The sequence below is a fragment of the Alosa sapidissima genome, chromosome 13 (assembly GCF_018492685.1).
Source record: "Alosa sapidissima isolate fAloSap1 chromosome 13, fAloSap1.pri, whole genome shotgun sequence".
NCBI classification, from domain to species: Eukaryota; Metazoa; Chordata; class Actinopteri; order Clupeiformes; family Clupeidae; genus Alosa; species Alosa sapidissima.
Window position 1 is genome coordinate 7,180,155 of NC_055969.1, and position 21,522 is coordinate 7,201,676.

At 43.5% G+C, this 21,522-nt stretch overlaps 1 protein-coding gene across 18 annotated transcripts in view; it reads right to left on the reverse strand.

Annotated features, from left to right (window-relative positions):
- Positions 1 to 1,522: 1,522 nt before the first annotated feature.
- Positions 1,523 to 21,522, reverse strand: part of cast (calpastatin) — a 48,182-nt gene continuing 28,182 nt past the window's right edge. For 4 of the 18 annotated variants that reach the window (XM_042060017.1, XM_042060018.1, XM_042060020.1 and 1 more), the window contains 30 exons: positions 16,739 to 16,888; positions 15,684 to 15,764; positions 15,095 to 15,217; positions 14,231 to 14,275; positions 13,924 to 14,022; positions 13,624 to 13,704; positions 12,966 to 13,016; positions 11,607 to 11,696; positions 11,385 to 11,465; positions 11,182 to 11,223; positions 10,953 to 11,024; positions 10,292 to 10,396; positions 9,936 to 10,052; positions 9,615 to 9,728; positions 9,423 to 9,500; positions 8,957 to 9,004; positions 8,691 to 8,753; positions 8,067 to 8,171; positions 7,850 to 7,966; positions 7,532 to 7,645; positions 7,340 to 7,417; positions 6,798 to 6,881; positions 6,512 to 6,616; positions 5,853 to 5,945; positions 5,500 to 5,538; positions 5,109 to 5,222; positions 4,054 to 4,179; positions 3,636 to 3,668; positions 3,383 to 3,484; positions 1,523 to 3,148 (listed from right to left, as the gene is read on the reverse strand). In XM_042060017.1, the coding sequence (XP_041915951.1) occupies positions 3,392 to 3,484; positions 3,636 to 3,668; positions 4,054 to 4,179; positions 5,109 to 5,222; positions 5,500 to 5,538; positions 5,853 to 5,945; positions 6,512 to 6,616; positions 6,798 to 6,881; positions 7,340 to 7,417; positions 7,532 to 7,645; positions 7,850 to 7,966; positions 8,067 to 8,171; positions 8,691 to 8,753; positions 8,957 to 9,004; positions 9,423 to 9,500; positions 9,615 to 9,728; positions 9,936 to 10,052; positions 10,292 to 10,396; positions 10,953 to 11,024; positions 11,182 to 11,223; positions 11,385 to 11,465; positions 11,607 to 11,696; positions 12,966 to 13,016; positions 13,624 to 13,704; positions 13,924 to 14,022; positions 14,231 to 14,275; positions 15,095 to 15,217; positions 15,684 to 15,764; positions 16,739 to 16,888 (2,541 nt within the window). In that variant the 3' untranslated portion in view covers positions 1,523 to 3,148; positions 3,383 to 3,391. The remainder of the gene's footprint in view (positions 3,149 to 3,382; positions 3,485 to 3,635; positions 3,669 to 4,053; positions 4,180 to 5,108; positions 5,223 to 5,499; positions 5,539 to 5,852; positions 5,946 to 6,511; positions 6,617 to 6,797; positions 6,882 to 7,339; positions 7,418 to 7,531; positions 7,646 to 7,849; positions 7,967 to 8,066; positions 8,172 to 8,690; positions 8,754 to 8,956; positions 9,005 to 9,422; positions 9,501 to 9,614; positions 9,729 to 9,935; positions 10,053 to 10,291; positions 10,397 to 10,952; positions 11,025 to 11,181; positions 11,224 to 11,384; positions 11,466 to 11,606; positions 11,697 to 12,965; positions 13,017 to 13,623; positions 13,705 to 13,923; positions 14,023 to 14,230; positions 14,276 to 15,094; positions 15,218 to 15,683; positions 15,765 to 16,738; positions 16,889 to 21,522) is intronic. The other 14 variants (XM_042060022.1, XM_042060023.1, XM_042060015.1 and 11 more) reach the window with 9 other exon arrangements.

Sequence of the window (21,522 nt, forward strand, 5' to 3'; positions counted from 1 at the left end):
CAACTTTTCAAGGTAGTATCTGCTTTTTATCTCTGTTGGTTTATTCAGAGACAACAACAAGCAACCGAGCGATTGATAACTTTACTATTATTTTCCAGCAACAACAACTAGCTTAACTTAAACAAAACAGCCATCACAATAACTATTTTGGAAAAAACAGTGATAACGCTAACAGGATCACTGATGATAAAAAACGAGTGTAATTGTGACTTAGGCTATTTGCAAAAAGGAATACATGGCTAATGTTTATTTTGTGTTGTTTCAGATTGACCATGGAGATGACTGAGGAAGACAGCCTGAATATCGATGGGAACAGTGGAATTAACACGACTTAAACTTTGTCTGGGATGGCACTTCTACAGGCAGGTTGTTGAATAAAAAAAATAATAAGACACTTATGTGTAAAGTTTTTTTACCCCCCTTGTGTTTGTAGCCTAGCTTATGTTTATCAGTTGAGCTGTTGGGAAAACGTTACGAACTTTAGCCTGGGTGAACCTATAACGAACCTGTTAGCAAATGTGTAGCAAACAGATTTTTCAGGATAATTAGCCCTAATTACCAATCACATTTCACATGTCAAATAAAGCCGGCTGATGTCTGATAAACGGGTCCGTACCACACACAATAAGCGGACCCGTATTGCATATGATAAACAGATCTGGAACACGTCAGTAACACAGACTACCATACGGAACTGGGCCAGTCTTAGCCCTTATTGGTACCAGATCCGTCAAACGGATCCAGGCCAATTTTGGACCGATGTGCGTTTGGACGCCGGATCAGGTCCATTATGCAGATCCGTGCCGGACGTTGTGGTAGGTGTGGCCCAGTTCCGTCCCAGTGTATGTTTGCTATCTGGGTAAATGGTCAGTAGTGGGAACTGGATATCTCCGAAATATCCTTTAGCCTTATTGCTTTCATGATTTCCTTTAAAAAGTTTCTTAAATCAAAAAGGAGATTAGCCTAGAAATCTAGACGCACCCTAGCGGCGGCAAATTAATTTGCTCAGCCTGTACATTTCAATGATATAGGATGGCCCGTCAGGCTAAAAGGAGATACCAATTATTAACAATGTCAAGGTAGCTGGAACCTGCCACTTTCTCCCCCCCCCCCCTCTTCTCTCGTGCCCGCTCAAGATGCGTTCCCAATAAATGGAGTAGCATGACGTTCAAATTAGATCTACTGCATAGTGGAGATTAGAGGACCCATATCATCATTGCATGTAACATGCGGTTGCTGTATTTTGATATTGTAAACGTTTTGACGAAGTAAAGCAGCGTATATATTTAGTGGCTAAATGTTGGTGCCCCCAACGCCCCTTGGTGCCCTACGCAGTGCGTGATGTGCGTGGTGGTAGTGGTGGCACTGCAGAGGCTCCTGTAAACACACACACTCAAGTCACACATAGGTATAAGGTTTAAAAATGAAATCTGTTTTAGATCATAGTGTTTTTTTAAAACATAGCTTCATATGAGCTTCATAAATTTCACCGTTTGACACAAACATAGACTTGACACACATACTTTATTCACTTTTTATTCTCATAGCAGAAAAAAATCCCATTTCCAAAAAAATGGCTCTTAGATAGAATTTAAATCACTGCACTTCAATACAGAGGCACATTGAAGAGAGAAGACTGCAACTATTTCACCAGCTTGGCCACAGAGCAATCAACCAAACAAATATGGTGATGCTCCCATGGCACATACTGACTGGACACAGTCCTTTGCATAGATTTGTGTACAGTATAGCCCAGAAAGAAGATATAAGTAAACAATCCTATAGCACAAAAAATGTCAATCATATTTTATGTCCTTTGGACATCCAGCTTTTCATATTGAAGTGGGTGGAGATAAAAGTTCACCAAGGTGAAGACCCAACTTTGGTTGTTTTGTTGACCATTTTGACATCAGTACAAGAGAGGAGGTTAACCTCAGACAAAAACCCTCAACTTCCCACAATCCCCTTGACATAACAAAAGGATGTAAACATTATTACAAGAGCCTCATTCTGGGTCCTCCTCCCTAAGCATTAGGGTGACATCTAAGATTGTGGAGCCTATGATACTAAATGCAAGGTTTAAAGCTGCAATGAGATTAAACCATTATTTGGCACGTGAAAACACCGGAGGACTTGATACTGTACACTCAACCAATGTGCAGTCACACCATCACTGGAGGCCTTTTTTTACAGTATACTTATAGCGTTCCTCCTTTACAGGCTGCGACGAGATGCTAAGTGTACTTAAATGAGAAAAAAAGAAGAAAAAAAATCTAAATCCCTTCCTTAACGACAAATATATTGAGATATCTTTTTTTTTACATAAACTATCAAAGCCAACAGAGGAGTAGAGATAAGGAGAAACAGTTTTTCTAATGCTGTAAACTACATGAACTAAACTACACAGTGCTGTACACTAGTGTCTCAAGGTGCATGGCTGATTCAGATACTCATATAGAACACTTTCGAATGTATACAAGCCTAATGACACCCTCCTCAAACACACAATCATGTACTTACGCACACACACACACACACACACACACACATCATTCCTATAACCATATGCACAACGCCTCGCTCCATACAAACTCACACACACACAAATCCTACTTATCTACCACCTGTCTTTAACATCCATAGATTAGATATCCCAGTGCTGCAGCAAACTCCCCAACATGACTTCCAACCTCCAAGCTGTTTGGCTGTGAGACCCCCTTGTGGTGCTGCACTGTCCAGGCATGGCTTCCACAGGATTGGACAGACAGCCTGCCAATCACCGGCCGTGTGTGATGAGAGGAATTGCGATGCAATGTGTGAGTTTTTTCTGGTAAGAGGTGAAACCATGCAGGAAAAGGCGTGGCTCTCGCGGTGTTTGAACATGTAATGGCAGGTGTGTTTGTGTGTAGGTGGGCACAAGTCGGTGGCTTTCACGTAATGTGTTTCATGTTGGGTGTGGGGGTGTGGATGTGGTGTTCCTTTTTCTATTTCATACTGACTGCCTGTGTGTGTGTGTGTGTGTGTGTGTGTGTACATGGGTTTCATCTTGTGTCAATGAATCCTGTTTGAAAAACGCTGATGATTCTGAGCAGCTCAGTTGACTTAATATGCGACTTATTATGGCAGGGGGAGGCGGTGCACTGGTATCCTGCAGTGACACACACACACACACACACACACACACACACACACACACACACAGAGAGACATGGACAGACACACACACACACACACACACACACGCACACACACACATGCACACACACACACACACACACATTTTAATTAATATAATATAATATAATATAATATAATATAATATAATATGTTATTTACAATAGGCAACTCCTATGATGTCATGTTGGCTAATTGTTTTAATTACCTTATCTCTCTAACTCTTGCCTCCCTTCTTTGTGGGCACTACGTCAGAGGTCAGCTGGTCAGATAACATATCTAGAGCCGACGAGTCTTCTGTTGCTGGTTTCTGCAAACAATGTTAAATGATATTACATTTGATTGTTTATGGATATGCAGAAGCAAACAAATAAACCCACAAAAAACAAATATATTGTTTATTGATCCCCTCTATGACAGAGGTGACAAAATGCCCATTAATCGTTTGAAGATGAACTCACCTTTGATTTGGACTTTGATTTTCCACTCTTTGACTGAAATAACACAAGCAGATATGCAGTGAGTTTAATATCCACTAGAGGTCTGTGTGTGTGTGTGTGAGTGTGTGTGTAATAACCATTGAATCAAATCATTTGTTAATTGTTAATTGAAAATATAACCAAAATAGGTGAAGAGTATTTCACTGATTTTGGTTTGTAGGGATGTTTTGTGGATCCCAAACGTGCTATGGTTTTTGGATCCTAAACATCTTTGATTTTCAGATTCATGAAAGGAAAGGATTACTCAGGTTTTCTTTTGAGATTGTCCAAGAGTAAAGATAGGAAGGAAGTCAGTAAAAGGTCAAAATCAGGAGAGAGTGGATAGTCTTGTTCGGTATTAATACTCAAAAGGGCAGTAATTGATTGGGCCGCTCTCTACCTCAGATGTGGTGTGTGTGCCCTCCTGGCTGACCTTTGGCTTCTGCTCTTTGGGTTTGACCTCTGTGACCGCCTTTGGGATCAGAGTGTCTGCCAGAGCATCTAGCACTGGAGCTGGAGCTGGCGCCTTCACAAACAAACAGACAAACAACAACAACAAATAAACACACAAACAAACAAACAAATTCCAGGGTTAACATGCATTCCTCACCAGTACCTCACATAGATGTAGAGCAGTGGTCCCCAAACAACGGCCCGCCAACTCATTTTAGGTTGCCTCCCAAAACATGTCCGTGGTATATAGCATCTGGCCCGCACGGGAGTACGACATCGTCAAACTATAACCTCCGTAATTTCCCCATTCATTCTCTTCAGGCCTATGCTGACTGCATCAGTGCTCAAAGTATTCTAAAAGTTTATCAATTATTCGTTAATAACTAACTAACTTCTATTCAAGTCATATTTCTGGGACTTTCTGGGATAATTATTACTATTTTTTATTCACACGTTCAAATGTTCATACAGAGTTCAAAGTTCTCATCAGGTGAGTGAAAGAATGGTGGTCATTTCAGATGTGTTTGCCAGCACTTCATAAAACTCTCATAGTTTGATAACTTTAAATTATTTGTAGGATATTGCTTGTTCACAACTTTTTACTTTTACTTTTTAATAGTATTATTTCATTTGAGCTACATTTTACACTGATATGGCATGGTGGCAACATAAACACAGCACTAAGCTATTTATGGTTGATATACTCCGAGTCTCTGGCCCTCTCTTAGAGCCAGGCATAGTGAGCTGGCCCTCGGAAGAAAAAGTTTGGGGACCACTGATGTAGAGTATGCTACAGTAAAATTATTAACTAAGAATGGAAATATGTTAAATATAATTTAAAATCTCTTTGGATTTGAAATTTTGGCATGTCAGACACACACACAAAGAAAGAAAGAATGGAAGAAAGCATGTGCAAGTAAAAGAGTATGCATGTACACGTATTTATGTGTGTGTGTGTGTTGTATGTGTTGTGTGTGTGTGTGTGTGTTGTGTGTGTCTTACAGCAGGAGCCTCCACAGGGACTGTGAAGACAGCAGCAGGAGGTGCAGGTGCAACAGGACAGGTGGAGAAATCACTGGACAGGAGGTCAAGAGCCGTGGAGTCATCCATGGACTTCTGCACGGGTCACACACACACACACACACCGAGAGAGAGAGAGAGAGAGAGAGAGAGAGAGAGAGAGAGAGAGAGAGAGAGAGAGAGAGAGAGAGAGAGAGAGAGAGAGAGAGAGAGAGAGAGAGAGAGAGAGAGAGAGAGAGAGAGAGAGAGAGAGAGAGACACACATATAAATATTGATTATTTCATAATCATACTTAAAAATGCATTTGTATTAAATTCATGTAGTTAATCAGAATTTCTCTGTCTGCTGGTGTCTTGTCTTCATCTCACTCACCTGTTTGGGTCTGACGTCTGGCTGAACTTGTGGTAGTGCCTGTGCAAAGAAAGTATGATTTTGCATTAGTAACACACAGACTCATAGCTCAATTTCTCCAATGCTCAATCTTCCAAAATTAGGAGGTGAATTCAGATTCTAGAAGTTTCAAAACCACTGTATTTAAGTGGCCCAGCTCTATGAGAACTATTCAGTTATTCCTCCTTCGGGCTGATCTGACTACAGAACAGCTTGTGCTTTCTGAAAGAGGGGAGATCCTGAGCAATGGCGGATGATTGGCCAGGTGAATGAATGTCCTCAGCTCTGCTTATATCAATGCATTACCCAATGGGAGTAAACCCAACGGTGGTTACCTTCAGGTCCTCCTCGCTTGGCCTAAACTCAGGGGGCAGGCTGTCATCTCTCTCTCCCATCTTGATGAGTCTCTCCGCCTCGATGGTCTTCTCCTAAAGGTACAGAAGAGTAGGTAAATAACCTGCTGTAATATAACCAATATAAGCAACCTCCTGCTCGTGCTTGTTCTATCTGTGTAATCATGCACACATTCCACATAAAGGCTCTTTTCTCAGGTACATGTAGGGACTTGAGCACTTTCTACCCTTTGAGGGCCTCATGTCTTTCTTTTTGTTGAAACAGTACCACACACACTCTCTAGACCAGTGTTTCCCAACCTTTTTTTTCTTGAAGGCTCCCTTGCCTGTGTCTAAGACAAGCCAGGGCCCCCTACCCGAACTCTTACCCGCATACACACTGAAGAATAAAGTGATTAATTATAAACTTATAAGGTCAGAGGTCAGAGGTAATAAATAGCTACATGAATTTAAATGTGGAACCACTGCTGTAGAGAATGTGCCTGGGACTTGTCACAGATGTTCTGTCCACACACAGATACACTAAGGAGAGGCTAAAAGAACCCCGAACCACATATTCCACTCATGCTATTTTAGCTCCTGTGTTTCCAGTGAGTGGACGTCAATGGGTGAAATGAGAGGAGAATAAAAGTCACGGTTACCTTGACGATGTTTTTGACTGGGACAGGGGCGGGCTGGGGAACTGGGGTTGTGTCCATTAATGTGTCTGAGAGAGCATCAAGGGCATCGCACGTCCCCGATGACAACTGCACACACACATACACACACACAATGTCAATCACCTTTTCAATCACCTCACCACACAATTGATATTTGAGCAATCTATACTGCATATTGTTCACATCAACAGCGTTAATGTACTTGTATCAATGTGTGTATGCATGTGTGTGTGTGTGTGTGTGTGTGTGTGTGTGTGTACGTGTGTACCTGTCTTTCAGCTGCTGAACACACTGAGGACTGAACGGCTGCAGGTGCTACAGCAGGGGCGACCAGTCCAAAGTCACATGCAATCTAAGGAGAGAGCAGAAAACACAAGCGACCAGAGTGACCACACCACCCATTTTACAACAGCAACAGACACGGATAACTGTCTAGTGACCACACCACCCATTTTACAACAGCAACAGACACGGATAACTGTCTAGTGACCACACCACCCATTTTACAACAGCAACAGACACGGATAACTGTCTAGTGACCACACCACCCACTTTACAACACCAACAGACACGGATAACTGTCTTGTGGCAGCAGAGTTTATAGCGATCTCAACTTCTGATCATTTGATGCTAACCCTTGCTACCATCCTGAAGCACAGTTAGCCAAGTGTAGAGTTGGTCACCCACTCAAAGGAAATAGAGAGGAGGTGTAGGCCATTGGGAGTATGGGAGAATGGTCATTTTACTCAGTAAGAGAGCAATCACAGGTTTAGACTTCTCAAGGTAAAAAAAAAAGCCAGACAAACTGACCATTCGTGGTGGAGGGGCAACGGCGGGAGCTGCAAAGTCTTCTGCCAGGGCATCCAAAGAGAAGTCGTCTACTTTAGCCTGAAGAAAAGATGCAGACAAACAGTGATTTAATTAATTAATCAATTAATGAAACAATGGGAAGACTGGACAAAACACGCTGATCATAGAGATGTCAACTTTATGTAAACTGACCGGTTGTGGGGGTGCTGAGGGGGTGATGACGGGGGCGTGGACAGCAGGGGCAGCACTGGAGGACGTGAAGTCACCAGACAGGATGTCCAGGGCTGCAGTCGGGTCCATGGAGGGCTGAGGAGGAGAACGAAGAATTGACTGTAGATCAACAAAACATTTGATTATAGATCCTCAAATAGGTCTGCGCTATCAGCAATATCCAGTGCTGTTATGGTACATTCGTAGATGTTCAAACATAACTGTTGAAGATGCTCTGTGTGTGTGTGTGTGTGTGTGTGTGTGTATGTGTGTGTGTGTGTGTGTGTGTGTGTGTCTCACCTCGGGTTTAGGGGCTGGGTATTTTTTGAGGTCCTTCTCTTTAAAGCGATACTCAGGGGGGAGGGAGTCTTCTCTCTCACCTACTCTCACACCCTTCTCAGACTTCAGCTTGGCCTCCTGTAATACACACACACACACGCCAAATATGTTACAAATGACTGGAACTACATAGGTGACTAAATAGAGTGGCTGTATGTGCAGCGATACACATCCGTACCGAAACGATGTCCTCGGGTCGGAGTTTGGGGGGCTCTGGTACGGGCTCCGCTGCAGCCAGAGTGTCTCCTAGAGCACTGAGGGCATCCAGAGACATGGAGCCGCCCTGCGGAAGAAAGAAAGACAGGAACAAAGAGAAGAATGAAGACAAGAGAGAAGTATGACGATGCTGTGAGTATAAGAACTCATACAATAAACTACAGAAACCCTCACTGCAAGGGGGAGCTGCGGTGCAAATGGCAGCACCTGTGTCACAATCGAACTCAGGTGTCCTTGGGGACCCAGGTTCAATACCAAGCTGCGGTCATTTCCCCATCCCACCCCAACTCTCTCTCCCATTGGGTCATTTCCCCATCCCACCCCATCTCTCTCTCTCCCCCATTGGGTCATTTCCCCATCCCACCCCAACTCTCTCTCCCATTGGGTCATTTCCCCATCCCACCCCATCTCTCTCTCTCCCTCTCTCTTCCTGTCTCTCTCAACTGTCCTATCTGAATAAAGGTAAAAAGCCCAAAAGCACACTTAAAACAAATCTATCACTCTGCTGATATAGCACACTGAATAAGACAAGAGGACAGTCACCCAACATGAGGTGAGAGTGCTGTGCTGTGCTGTGCTGTGGTACCTCATCAAAGGCAGGCACTGCTGGGGCCTTGGTGGCAGGAGGAGGAGGGGCTGGGGCAGAGATCTAAGGAAGAGATCACGTTTTACAATCTCAGATCAATTATTCATTCAGTGTAGAGAGACACACAATGGACCAGTACACACATGTACACACAAGCGCACACACACACTCGCACACACACACATTGAAAGACAGCCACAAAGACTTGTCATACAGTATCACAAACATGTGTACAAGCAAACATATGGGGCATAAAGAAAATGTACCTTGGCAGGAGCTACAGCAGGAGCGACCAGTCCAAAGTCACATGCGATCTAACGAGAGAGCAGAAAACACAAGAGACCAGAGTGACCACACCACCCATTTTACAACACCAACAGACACGGATAACTGTCTAGTGACCACACCACCCATTTTACAACACCAACAGACACGGATAACTGTCTAGTGACCACACCACCCACTTTACAACAGCAACAGACACGGATAACTGTCTAGTGACCACACCACCCACTTTACAACAGCAACAGACACGGATAACTGTCTTGTGGCAGAAGAGTTTATAGCGATCTCAACTTCTGATCATTTGATGCTAACCCTTGCTACCATCGTGAAGCACAGTTAGCCAAGTGTAGAGTTGGTCACCCACTCAAAGGGAATAGAGAGGAGGTGTAGGCCATTGGGAGTAAAAAAAAAGGTAAAAAAGGTAAAAAAAAAGCCAGACAAACTGACCATTTGTGGTGCAGGGGCAACGGCGGGAGCTGCAAAGTCTTCTGCCAGGGCATCCAAAGAGAAGTCGTCTACTTTAGCCTGAAGAAAAGATGCAGACAAACAGTGATTAATTAATTAATCAATTAATTAATACCTTTGGAAGACTGGACAAAACACGTTGATCATAGAGATGTCAACTTTATGTAAACTGACCGGTTGTGGGGGTGCAGAGGGGGTGATGACGGGGGCGTGGACAGCAGGGGCAGCACTGGAGGACGTGAAGTCACCAGACAGGATGTCCAGGGCTGCAGTCGGGTCCATGGAGGGCTGAGGAGAGAACGAAGAATTGACTGTAGATCAACAAAACATTTGATTATAGATCCTCAAATAGGTCTGCGCTATCAGCAATATCCAGTGCTGTTATGGTACATTCGTAGATGTTCAAACATAACTGTTGAAGATGCTCTGTGTGTGTGTGTGTGTGTGTGTGTGTGTGTGTGTGTGTGTGTGTGTGTGTGTGTGTGTGTGTCTCACCTCGGGTTTAGGGGCTGGGTATTTTTTGAGGTCCTTCTCTTTAAAGCGATACTCAGGGGGGAGGGAGTCTTCTCTCTCACCTACTCTCACACCCTTCTCAGACTTCAGCTTGGCCTCCTGTAATACACACACAAATGCACGCACAGACGCACGCACGCACGACACACACACACGCACACGCACACGCACACGCACACGCACGACACACACGCACGACACACACGCACGACACACACGCACGACACACACACACACACACACACATATCTGTGAGGTAAAAATCAACCAAACACAGAGACAAGTATATTTAACATCTAGCACATGTCTAGTCCATAACACAAGTGCGACTCCCGTACCGAAACGATGTCCTCGGGTCTGAGTTTGGGGGGCTCTGGTACGGGCTCCGCTGCAGCCAGAGTGTCTCCTAGAGCACTGAGGGCATCCAGAGACATGGAGCCGCCCTGTGGAAGAGCACAGGAGCGCTGTGAGAAATGTTAGCGCCCAACAACAATAGCAACCCGCTAGCATCTAATGGCTTAAATTAGAAACATTAGCACCAGTGCCGAAGGGGAACTGGGTGAGTAATGACACCCATCAGGGTAAATGATGATGTGCAAACCGAGCATCTGGCAACATCAGCAGGACTTTAGGATGATGTTATTCATGCCATCATTATTACCAGCTCAGTTAGTAAAGTGACAATCGCATTAGCAACACTGAGAGAAATGATCTAGGCACTCAGTGAGTTATACCAGAAGCTGATAATGCATGATAACTTATTTTTTGACATTTTTATTTTGGTCATCTGAGTTTGGACAAGAAAACATAGGAGTTTTCTTAGTTACTGTATCTTAATATTTTTTCTTGAATACATATTGATTTATTGAGTGATTGAAGGTTTTGTCAGTTCTTTGCATGTGGTAATAAAGTAGAATTTCTAAAATGTCAAAATACCCCTCCCTCACTCCCCCTTCCTTCTCTCTTTTTCTAAATCTTTTAAGTCTTGATTTTCCTCACCTCATCAGTCTTTGGTTTAGCATCGGGAGGTGGAGAGCTCAGTGCTCCCATCAGGGAGAAATCACCACCAGCCTATAGACAGAGAGAGAAAGAGAGAGAGAGAGAGAGAGAGAGAAACAGAGAGAATCTGTTCAAAATCACTTCACTCACTAAAATCACTCATGTTGATGCTGTGTTGTGAGAGAAGTAGCCATCAGTCAGGTCAGAACTGTATGTGAAGAAACACTACCTTCTCCTTTTTAGCCTTCTTATCAGCAGGAGGTGCAGGGGACTACAGAGAGGGGGGAAGGTTGGCACCATCAGCACACGCATGCTAACACGCACACATGCTAACACACGCCCGCATATACACACACACACTTTCTCTATATATCTGTCTTTCTCTCTCTCTCTCTCTCACACCACACACACACACACACACACACTATGTACCTTTGTGGAAGCAGGAGGTGGTGGTGCAAAGTTTGAGAAGCCAGCTGACAAGGCATCAATGGCTGCTAAATCCTCGACTTTCTGCAAACAAACCAATGAGGCAGTTTAAAAGATGAAAGTACGATCGAGACTTTGACTTTGACGTTTGATTATGTGTTTGTTTTTAAGACAGAGAAATGTGTGTGTGTGTGTGTGTGTGTGTGTTTTCGTGCGTACACTTACTGTCTCCTTCTTCTTCTGTGGGGCTGGGGGAGCAGAGTGCATGAAGCCTGCAGACAGTGAATCCAACGCCTCATCTGTGCTCAGAGGTTTCTAAACACACACATACACACACACACACACACACACACGTCAACATAATACAATATTCAGAAACAGCTAAGCATTGGTGAGCGTAAATTTAATACTCAGACCCTCCACTAGGGGTCCTCTGAGACCATTGTTGGGGAGCACAATGTGGTAGCGTAACAGAAAGCATGTGTCATGGCAGGAAAAGTACAGACACACCCTCCGCATTCCTCACACTCGGGTCCAGAAACACAGGCTTTCTCAAGACCTCTCTGGAAAGTGTTAAAGAATGCCAGTGCATAACTAACTGGGATGCACCGAGTCTACCAGAAGCACAAGCTAACTCGACTTGTGTTGTGCAAAGTAAGACCAAAGTGTGTCCGTGTGTGTGTGTGTGTATGTGTGTGAGAGAGAGAGGGTGTGTGTGTGCATGCGTGCGTGTGGTGGGGCGGAGGCATACAATGTGTGTTTCAAACAGACAATCCACATGCCAGTGGCAGTATGTGGTGATTAGTCTGGGAATGTGTCTCTGCGTGTGTTTGAGTGCACAAGGTTTAAACAGGTAGACATTAAGTGTATAGGATTATAAGATGGCTGTGATCATGCATGCTTGTATGTCAGTGTATATGTATGTATGTGTGTGTGTGTTTGTATGTGTATTAGTGTGCAAAGGGAAGGTGTAGTGGCTGGATATTTGCTAAGCCAACGCCCCACAATGCAGTGCAACATTACACACTGAGGAAGTTACCAACGCAGAAGGGAAAGGTTCAGAGAGACAGAAAGCAAACATATGCATGTGTATTGTGTGCATATGTAAACATTGAAGTATAAGTCAGTCACAAAATTACGATGATCAATTAGCGCAACCACTTGCCCTACCTTGACAACATAACAGCCATTTTCTAGCTATGACCTTAGGTAACTATGTAATGTATTAAAGTTAACCATCACAGACCAACTATTCTGTTAGAAATGTCTTTCTCCACTGTTGATAATAAAACTAAGAGTTACCCCTTAGTGTGTTTGATCAAAAACTAAAATATTATTTTGGTTCAAACAGGCTACAATATTAAAGCTAAATCTTTCCTCTGTGATGATTCTCTACAGACCAGCATGGCACATCCGTAACACAAGTCTGTTTAAAACTAAAGCTAATGGTTAAGTGACTCAGTTAAGGAAAACAGATTTAGATAATACAATATTGGCTCTAGGTTGACAAACGCAGGTTAGTTGAGGGCAAAAAGGTGTTCATGGCCATTACGTCCTCAGCTATTAGAAAACAGCCATTTTTACCGTCACCTCCTTGGGCTTCACGTCTGGTTTGGCAGCTGGGGCCCTCTTCTCCTAAAGGAAGATCAAAGGCCAAAAGACAGTCAGATGTATTATAGCTGTGCATGAAAAAAAGAATCTGTGACTGCTCTGCTAATAAGAGACTCCTCAGTCTCTGGAGCTCAAAACAAAATTATGCCACCAGACGATTGTCCTCATTTGTAAGGAAAAGAATCAGCTAGAACATGACGATGATGAAAAGAAAGTGCTTGGTGAGGAAAGGAAGAGGAAGAGTATGAAGAGACAACGAGAAGAGTAATCGCTGATCTTTTTTACTTTTTTTTCACACACACACACACACACACACACACACACACACACTGTAAATTACTGTTTACCTGACTTCATGTTAACCTGTACAACCCGTCTAGCAGTCAAGCAAGGAATTTAGCTAACAGCATTAGTCCTTGAAGTATGCTTTGGACAAATGACTGACTTTGATTTCACTACATGGTGAACCTCAAGACAAAAAGCAGTGGAGGACTGAGAACGTCACCAGGAGAAGAACGCTATCAAGGATGAGAGGAGAGAAAGGAAAGACAAGAGCATGAACATCATGGCTGGAAAAAGAGATTGAAGAAGGGAAGGAGGGAGGAGAAGATGGATGAGTGCTGCCACTGACCAGGTCCTCCTTTCTGTAGCCAGGTGGAAGTGTGTCATCTCTCTCCCCACATAATACACCCTTCTCTGATGTCATTCCAGGCTGACACACACACACACATACACAAACCACATAACATGCAATTAGATATTAGATGCCATATCAGTAAAATGCTGTAAATCCAAATGTGGATATGACTTAACTACACTATTTACAAACACTACACTTACAAACAAACAGTGATAAGTTATCACACAACTGTACACATTAACCCCCCAAACACACACACACACACACACACACACACACACACACATCTACCTCTTTGACTTCTGGCCCTGTATATACGGGAGCTGTGGGCCCCAAAGACTCTGAGGGCAACGTGCCGGCCAGGGCATCTAAGGGATCAATATCAACAGCCTACACACAAAATCAAACACACAAATATCAACACAATACCAGACGTACAGTATACATACACACAGACACACTCCAACAACTGAGCGGTTAATATACAGTACTGGCAGTGGCCACACAACATTCAACAGAAGAGAAACACAAACTTGCAGAAATCAGCATCCTGTGAGACACACACAAGCAGACAGTGAATGAGAGATGGAATGCTTACCGGAGCACTGGCGTGGGCTTTCGGAGGGCCTACCTCCCTCTGTACCTGCGGAAAGAGTACAACACACGTAAGGAACATGGCCATGACTTAGCTATAGGCGTCCTCCATAATGGTAGTCATATAGCACCATAAATATGAACATAACAAGTCAGAAGCACAAGAATAACACAAGAAGAACTCCACACATACATAAATCAGATATTCTACAAAAGCAATCTTTAGCCTGAGTGTCACCTCAAATAAAATAAAGGTCATAGGTGGCAACCACAGCATGAGCATGACCAGAACGTTCATAAACTCTGTTTTCAAAATGACTGTAAATGTAGTGCATTTAAATATATCCATCTTTAGAAATGCACTTCTTGCTTCATTTCGATCCACACTAATTAAATGTGGTTGTTAACCTGCAAAATTTCTATAAACTGAAGCGCAAGTGACCCCCTTCTACTATTCTACAAAGTGGTCTTTAAGCTAATGATACACAAAGTAACTTTTTGAGCAATGGTGGTGGGCCATGTTCCTGAGAATTATTGTTCAGGTACATTCCCATTGATATTTTTTTTTTATTCATCAGCAGGCAAAATATCTGTAGGTAAATTATTATGATCAACCAATCAGAAGACATGGAACCGGTTATGTGGTCGCCAAGCAACATTGTTCAAAAAGTTTCCCCACTGATGATAACAGAGCTTAAACTGTCATTATAATACAGTCCTAACCAAGCCATTTACCCTCAAGAATAATAATGCTTTTCAACAGAGGCACACAAATCAACAAAATGACAATAAAGGATAGCAGAAGACAATAAGGAACAAAAAGTGTTTGAGATTTCCCACAATCCTGTTTGAGTGATGAGGAGGATACCTTAGTGCCTGATGGCTTGGCACCCTTAGTGTCCGCAGACACACCACCCTTAGCAGCAGGCTTGGCTGCTGCAGAGGCATCTGCCTTAGCTGACTGGGACGTGCTCGAAGTGATGGGTGTACTCTACAATGCACAGCACACATGGACACAGGCCATCAGACCTCTTTTGGGTACATTCACTTGATACAGTTCATGAGGCCAAAGTGATGGCGACGTGCAGCCCATGAGAATGACAAGGGGGGGGACATCCAAAGAATGAAGAACATGGATGAAGAAGTGGGCAGAAAAGAACAGAACCGCACCCGATGAAATCAAAGAATCACCCAAACACCCAAATCATTTCAGCACCTTAGTGATTGTCAGGAGGATCAGAAGAAAGGTGGAGGAGGTGAGAGTGAGGATGAGGATGAGGAGGAAGATGAAGCTGAAGCAGAGCTCCTAGGGTGAAGCATGAAGGAAACCCTGCTGCTGCAGACAGCACACGTGCAGAAGCCAAAGAGCAAGAGAATGATAGAGAAGAGATGAACAGGTAACAAGGAAGACGGATTTTCTATCTTCTCTTGTCCCCCTTTTGCAGTGTGACCTCTACCTTGAGAGTCTCTTGAGCTGGGGTCGTCTTGGATTTTGTGGTCGCTGTGGGGCTGGGGGCTACTTTGGCGGGAGTGCTGGTCTATGAATAAAAGGCAAGGCATGAATACACACATGAACGAATGTGGCGCAGATACACACACACACACACACGCAAGCACGCACATATACACACAGAAGCATGTGAACCAAAACAATGACTCATTGAACTTACCCCAGACACTGAGGAGGGAAGGAAAAGTACACAATAGCACACAAACCCAAACAAAGACACAAAACCCAAACAAAGACACAAAACCCAAACATAACACTCGGATTACAGTGAGACATAATTAATCATACATAAGATCAACACTGTATGATACTGATTATCAGCAGACACTAGTGGAGCTTGAAGGTCATGAGGAGAGTCTACCTTGGGGGCATCTTTTGGGGAGCCCTTATGGGAGGGGGGCATGTGTGGACTGGGAGACATAAATGCTTCATCTTATGGATGAAGACAACAGTCCTGAAAACAGTCAATATTCACATGCGGATGGACGTGGCAATCCCCAACAATAGCACAGAGAATTGCCCGGCAGGAGACACATAGAGAAGCTGTGGGTCCTAACTTAAATGAAAAGTCCGTCCACTGACCACAGGCGTAAAGAAAAGCACCACCAGGAGTCGCTTAAGACCCAGAATGATCACCGCAGCAGACAGAGGGAGGTTTTAGGAAGATAGGCTGTCTTCTGTTTGACAAGAAACAAATGACACTTTGAAGAGGCGCGTTGATGTGGGAGAAACCACCAATCAAGCAAAGAGTGAAAGCAACAAAGAAAAAAAAGCTCCAGCAGGATTCTTCCCCGTGGAGAAGAAGCAGACCTCAGAGGGACCACACAGCTCAGGCCAGCTGGAGAGAGGGAGGGTGGAGGGGGGCAGTAAGGAAGCATGAAAGGGATGAATGCTGCACAGGATGAAGTGAGAGCACCACGATTGGGGAATGAAGATGAAAGCCGAGAGGCCTCAAAGCGCACAGAGAGCCTGGGCAGTCCAGCAGCGGGTAAGTGTCTGTACCTCTGTGGTGGATTTGGGTGAGCCTTTGTGTGTGGTAGCGCCACCTGCTGCACTGGCTCCTCCTGAGGCAGGGGCCATAACGGTCGCGCCACCTGCTGCCTTTGTGCCTGCCTGGGTGCCCGTAGGCTTCGGGGTGGAGGCAGGGGCATTCTGTAACGAGGGAATCACATGCCACTGAGGATGGATGGGGGGGGGGGGGGGGGGGCTGATACTGAGCTCGTTGTGGAAGACATGGAATATGACACTAATAAAAGTGAGGTCAGTTAGTAGATGCTCTCATGCAGTCTGACTCATGAGCAAAACAAACAAGAGCCTGTGAAGCACCTCTGACACAGTAAGTGCTATGAAAGCAGTTTTCACAAATGCCTTAGACAGCTAGTTAGATAAGTAAAGCATAGGAAATGTAGCATAACCAGAGATAGTTGATACTGAAGCTGAACTAAAATATAAACTAAAGTTAAAATATAAATCTAAAGTATCTTTGGAATGACTGAATGCAAGTTTTTGTCATTTGTTTCCTATTTTAATGATACATTCTGTGTGATCTTTGTGAGTGGCCAACTATTCACTGAATACTGCAGATGTAATGGTATGCCACTCCTTTCTTCTCTCAAAGCAGATTTTTATTATCCTGTTTATGTGGAAACACAACGCCCTGGCTCTGGGGGGCAGGCTCGCCACTCTCCAGAAGGCTGAAAGTCTGGCCAATCTGGTGCCACTAAATCAGATTCACTAATACAACACTACTTTAAGGTGGCTGTTGTCATGACTTCTTGCCACAGAGGAGAGAATATGCACTGGTGGGCCAACATCAAGGAATTGTAGCATCGCCATGGAAGTGCCCAGACAAACACCGTGCATCACCACGGTTACAGCAAAACTTGATGAGTCAAACATTTTCTCTTGGGAGAACATGTCCTTTCATCCACTCTGAGCCAGCAAAGATTTACCACACACACACACACTCACACACACACACACACACACAGATACACACACACACAGAGATACACTCACACACACACACACGCACACACACAGAGATACACTCACACACACACACACACACACACACACACACAAAGTTACTGAACAAACGCTCTCTCTATTGGACCTGACAAACATTACAAGAACACACACAAACACATTTCATTCTGGCACAAAGACATTTTTATCTGGACTGCTAGCATCCCTTCCCCCACTCATATATCTTCTCTCTTGTCTCTCCCTCACTACACGAGTGAACACATCTACTGTGTTTCTGTCACCGCCATTAAAGGAGAATTCCGGTGTGATTTTGACCTAAAGTGTTTTGAAACATGACGCCGAGTGTGAACCTATGTCTCATAGCCCATCTCGGCTTGTCCCCTGCACTCCGAAATCTGGCGCTAGTTAGCCGATGCTACCAACAAGGCGGCTAATGCTGGTGCCTCGGGCATCGGTCTAGCCATGCAAATAAATCACTGTTTTACACCATTTACGAGGCTCAACGTATCTCCACACTTCATTGGTATACTTCCCAGGGCCCTGACATTTAAAACGAGACATTGAGAACATTTTGAAAAAGCACTGGTAGTTTACTTACAAGACGATTTATACAGACAGTGTCTTCACAAATTTTAGCGTTTGCAGCCATCTTGAATTTAGTCACGATAAGTCGAGCGACGAGCACGAATGAACAGGATAAGGGATCAGATTGCAAAAATAATCCCGTGGAAATGCATGGAAGACACACCGGAATTCTCCTTTAAAGGTCTGACTCATAGACTGTATATATAGAACTGGACAGTGTGGCTGCATTCTACAGTGATCTATGGAATTGAAGCCGCCGAGGCGACGCCATCTTGGAAAATTTGGAGCCAATTTGAAGTGCGGCTGCGCAGCAAAAGTTGAAGCATGCGCAGTGAAGAGGAGTCGCGGTCAGGCACGCCCACTCAGTTGCCACTCAGCGAGTTAAACACGCCCCTTGTCAAGTGAAACCCGCCCCCTTCTCCTTTCCACAACGCAGGTCGACTCGGCGCAGAAGGCTAGCTGGCTGGATGAATTTTGCGGCTATGAGTTAGCTAAACAGTACAAACAACAATCGGTTTGTTCTTGTCTGGTAAGTGTTGCGTATCAATTGAAAAGTTTTTTTTTGTCTATTGGTGTTCTTAAATACGTCTAAGAGAGCTTATTATGTTGATTATAGACTGTGACAATTTAGTATGGTGAATACTAATGAGCTAACAACAGAAATACGGACAGCGAATTAGATGCTAACGTTAGCAGCTACATTAACGTTACCGTTAACGGGAGGCTAAGTTAGTCGTTGAAGTGAAGATTAGCACCCAGCTCCCGTAACAGTCGATGCATGATATACTTGGTTTTATTAGTTGTTGCTGTTTTCAAATATCTCAATCTTAATGTATGCCATCTCAACATGGAGTAACCATTGACTGTACATGGGGATTAATAACACTAGACAGTCAGTACAGTATATGATGTGATAAAGCAACGGTATGATGTGATAAAGCAACGCAAGTTGACGTTAACGTAATGTGAAGCATGGATCTCATCAACCCGTCATGTTAATGTAACTACTAGCCAGTTTGCCAGCGTTGCATTTTTTCTAACGTTAACGACAGACACCTGTTAGAGCTACTTCTGTGATGGTAGGTCGGTAGCATAGACTGTAAAAAAAAAATAGATCGGTAGGTCGGTAGTTGTAGACCGCATAAGTGAATGATCGATAAATGAAACGCCTGCATTAAACACTACGCCAAGAACCAGTCACTTCCCAGGGATATCGGTGAACATTTGAGAAAGACCTTAGTTTGTCATCTAACGTCCATGATCAGTCATACTGATAACGTTATTTTTCAAGCTGACGCAAGTTAATAACATTCACACCGCAAATTTATATGTGTAGTTAACATTAGGTAGGCTGTAAAGTTTATTGCACACACATATTTAATTAATTGGTATTACTAGTGGTGTTGAGTGCCTGATTAGATGCTTTGTAATGTTATTTTGTAAAATTGTCTGACTAACTTTATTGTAACTTTCCTTTTTGCAGGTAAGATATGGGTGATGGCTGAATGTACTGGAGGTGGCGGCAAGGTGGTCTCCATGATCTACATTAGTCTGCAAGCAAGGGAATGCCTACGTGAAGTGGTTTGGCTGGAGTGGTCTGAGGTGGCATGTCCTCCCCCTTTCTCCAAGTCCCCTGACATCCATCTCCCTGACATCATCACCCACCGTCACTGGATCAACATGAAGCCCCTTATACATGGGACATGGCACAGCACCACTACGTTCTGAAAACACATGACTTTCAATAACTTGCGTGGCACCAAGAAAAGTCTGCCGCTGCTCTGAACCTTCTGTTAATGTGACATCATTCATACTTGAGTCTGTACACATCCCTTTGTTTCTATTTTCTTTATTGATGTCACCCAAACTTCAACTTTCTGTATGCCCCTGAACTCACACAAATTGTAAATTGCAATGTGCCATTTAACCAGTGGTGTAGTCTAGTTAGTTAGTTGTAGTGGTGGGTATACTGTGAGCAACCCCAAATGTTATTAAATACGTATCCTTGCCTATTTTAAATGGGTATACTGAGATGATGCTTTTTTAAATGGGTTTACTGTGTAGTCCTGTGTATCACGTAGACTATACCATACCACGGTCATTTATACATACAGTCTATGGTGACAACGGGTGCATCCAGACACCTACCTTCCCAGTAGACATACTGCTACTAATACTCAAGTGGAAAGTAACGAAATACATTTACTCATGTTACTGTATTGAGTAGTTTTTCTGTGTAGCCTATTTTGTATTTTTTAAGTAGTTTATAAAATCGGTATTTTAAATTTTACTTCATTACATTTTGAGTGAAGTATTGTACTTCGCTACATCAAAAATCCCATCCGTTACTTGAGTAAAAAAAAAAGTTAAGACTAATGAAAACGGAAAGGGAGAGAAAGAAATCGCGCCCTAAACCACTAGCCTAGTGATAATGATCAGCATGTAGCCTACAACAGGACATGAATCAAGCTGGCGCCATGCAGTCTTTCTGAAAGTGATGGATGGAGACTGGATCACGAAATGCATCAGATTAGCCTAACCTATGAAAGTGTATTTTCCGCTATTCCAATCGGTTGTCTCAGTTAGTTTTAGCACTAAAGATTGCGGAGATATTTAAGCAAAAAACATGGGATTTCGTGTTTTGACGTTTGTGCTCACCTTTCTTTGGAAAGAAGTTTATTAGCAGTTGTTTCCACTCATTTTGATGTCTCTCTTTTTAATGTTTTGGCCTTTGTTTTTAGTAACCTGACTTGGCTTTCTTGGAGAAAGACATTGCACCAGCAGCAAAATAATTAACGGTCCACTACTAGCGATGCTTAACTAAATAAACAAAAGATAGGCCTAGACCTGGCCTAGACTACCTTATGAATCGTGCAGACGGACTAAACCATTAGCTCTTTAGCAAGGGAGAGTGAGAGTGACCTTACACAGTTTTCACTATGATTTGTATACAAAATCCAGTCAGTCAAACTTTAAATTTCGTCTGACATTCATTTTGACATTTAATTTGGAAGTTAAAATATCCAGGTAAAATAAATATATGGTGGAAATAAGTATTGCCATATTGCAACACTTTTTGGGCACTTATCGTGCATCTATTTCAGCAGAAATGCGTGTGCGTAAGGCTTCACGACACCAATCTTGCTCCAGCAGCGAGATCACAATAGATGATTGGCACGATGTCTTCACAGCACACCACATGATTGGCTCAA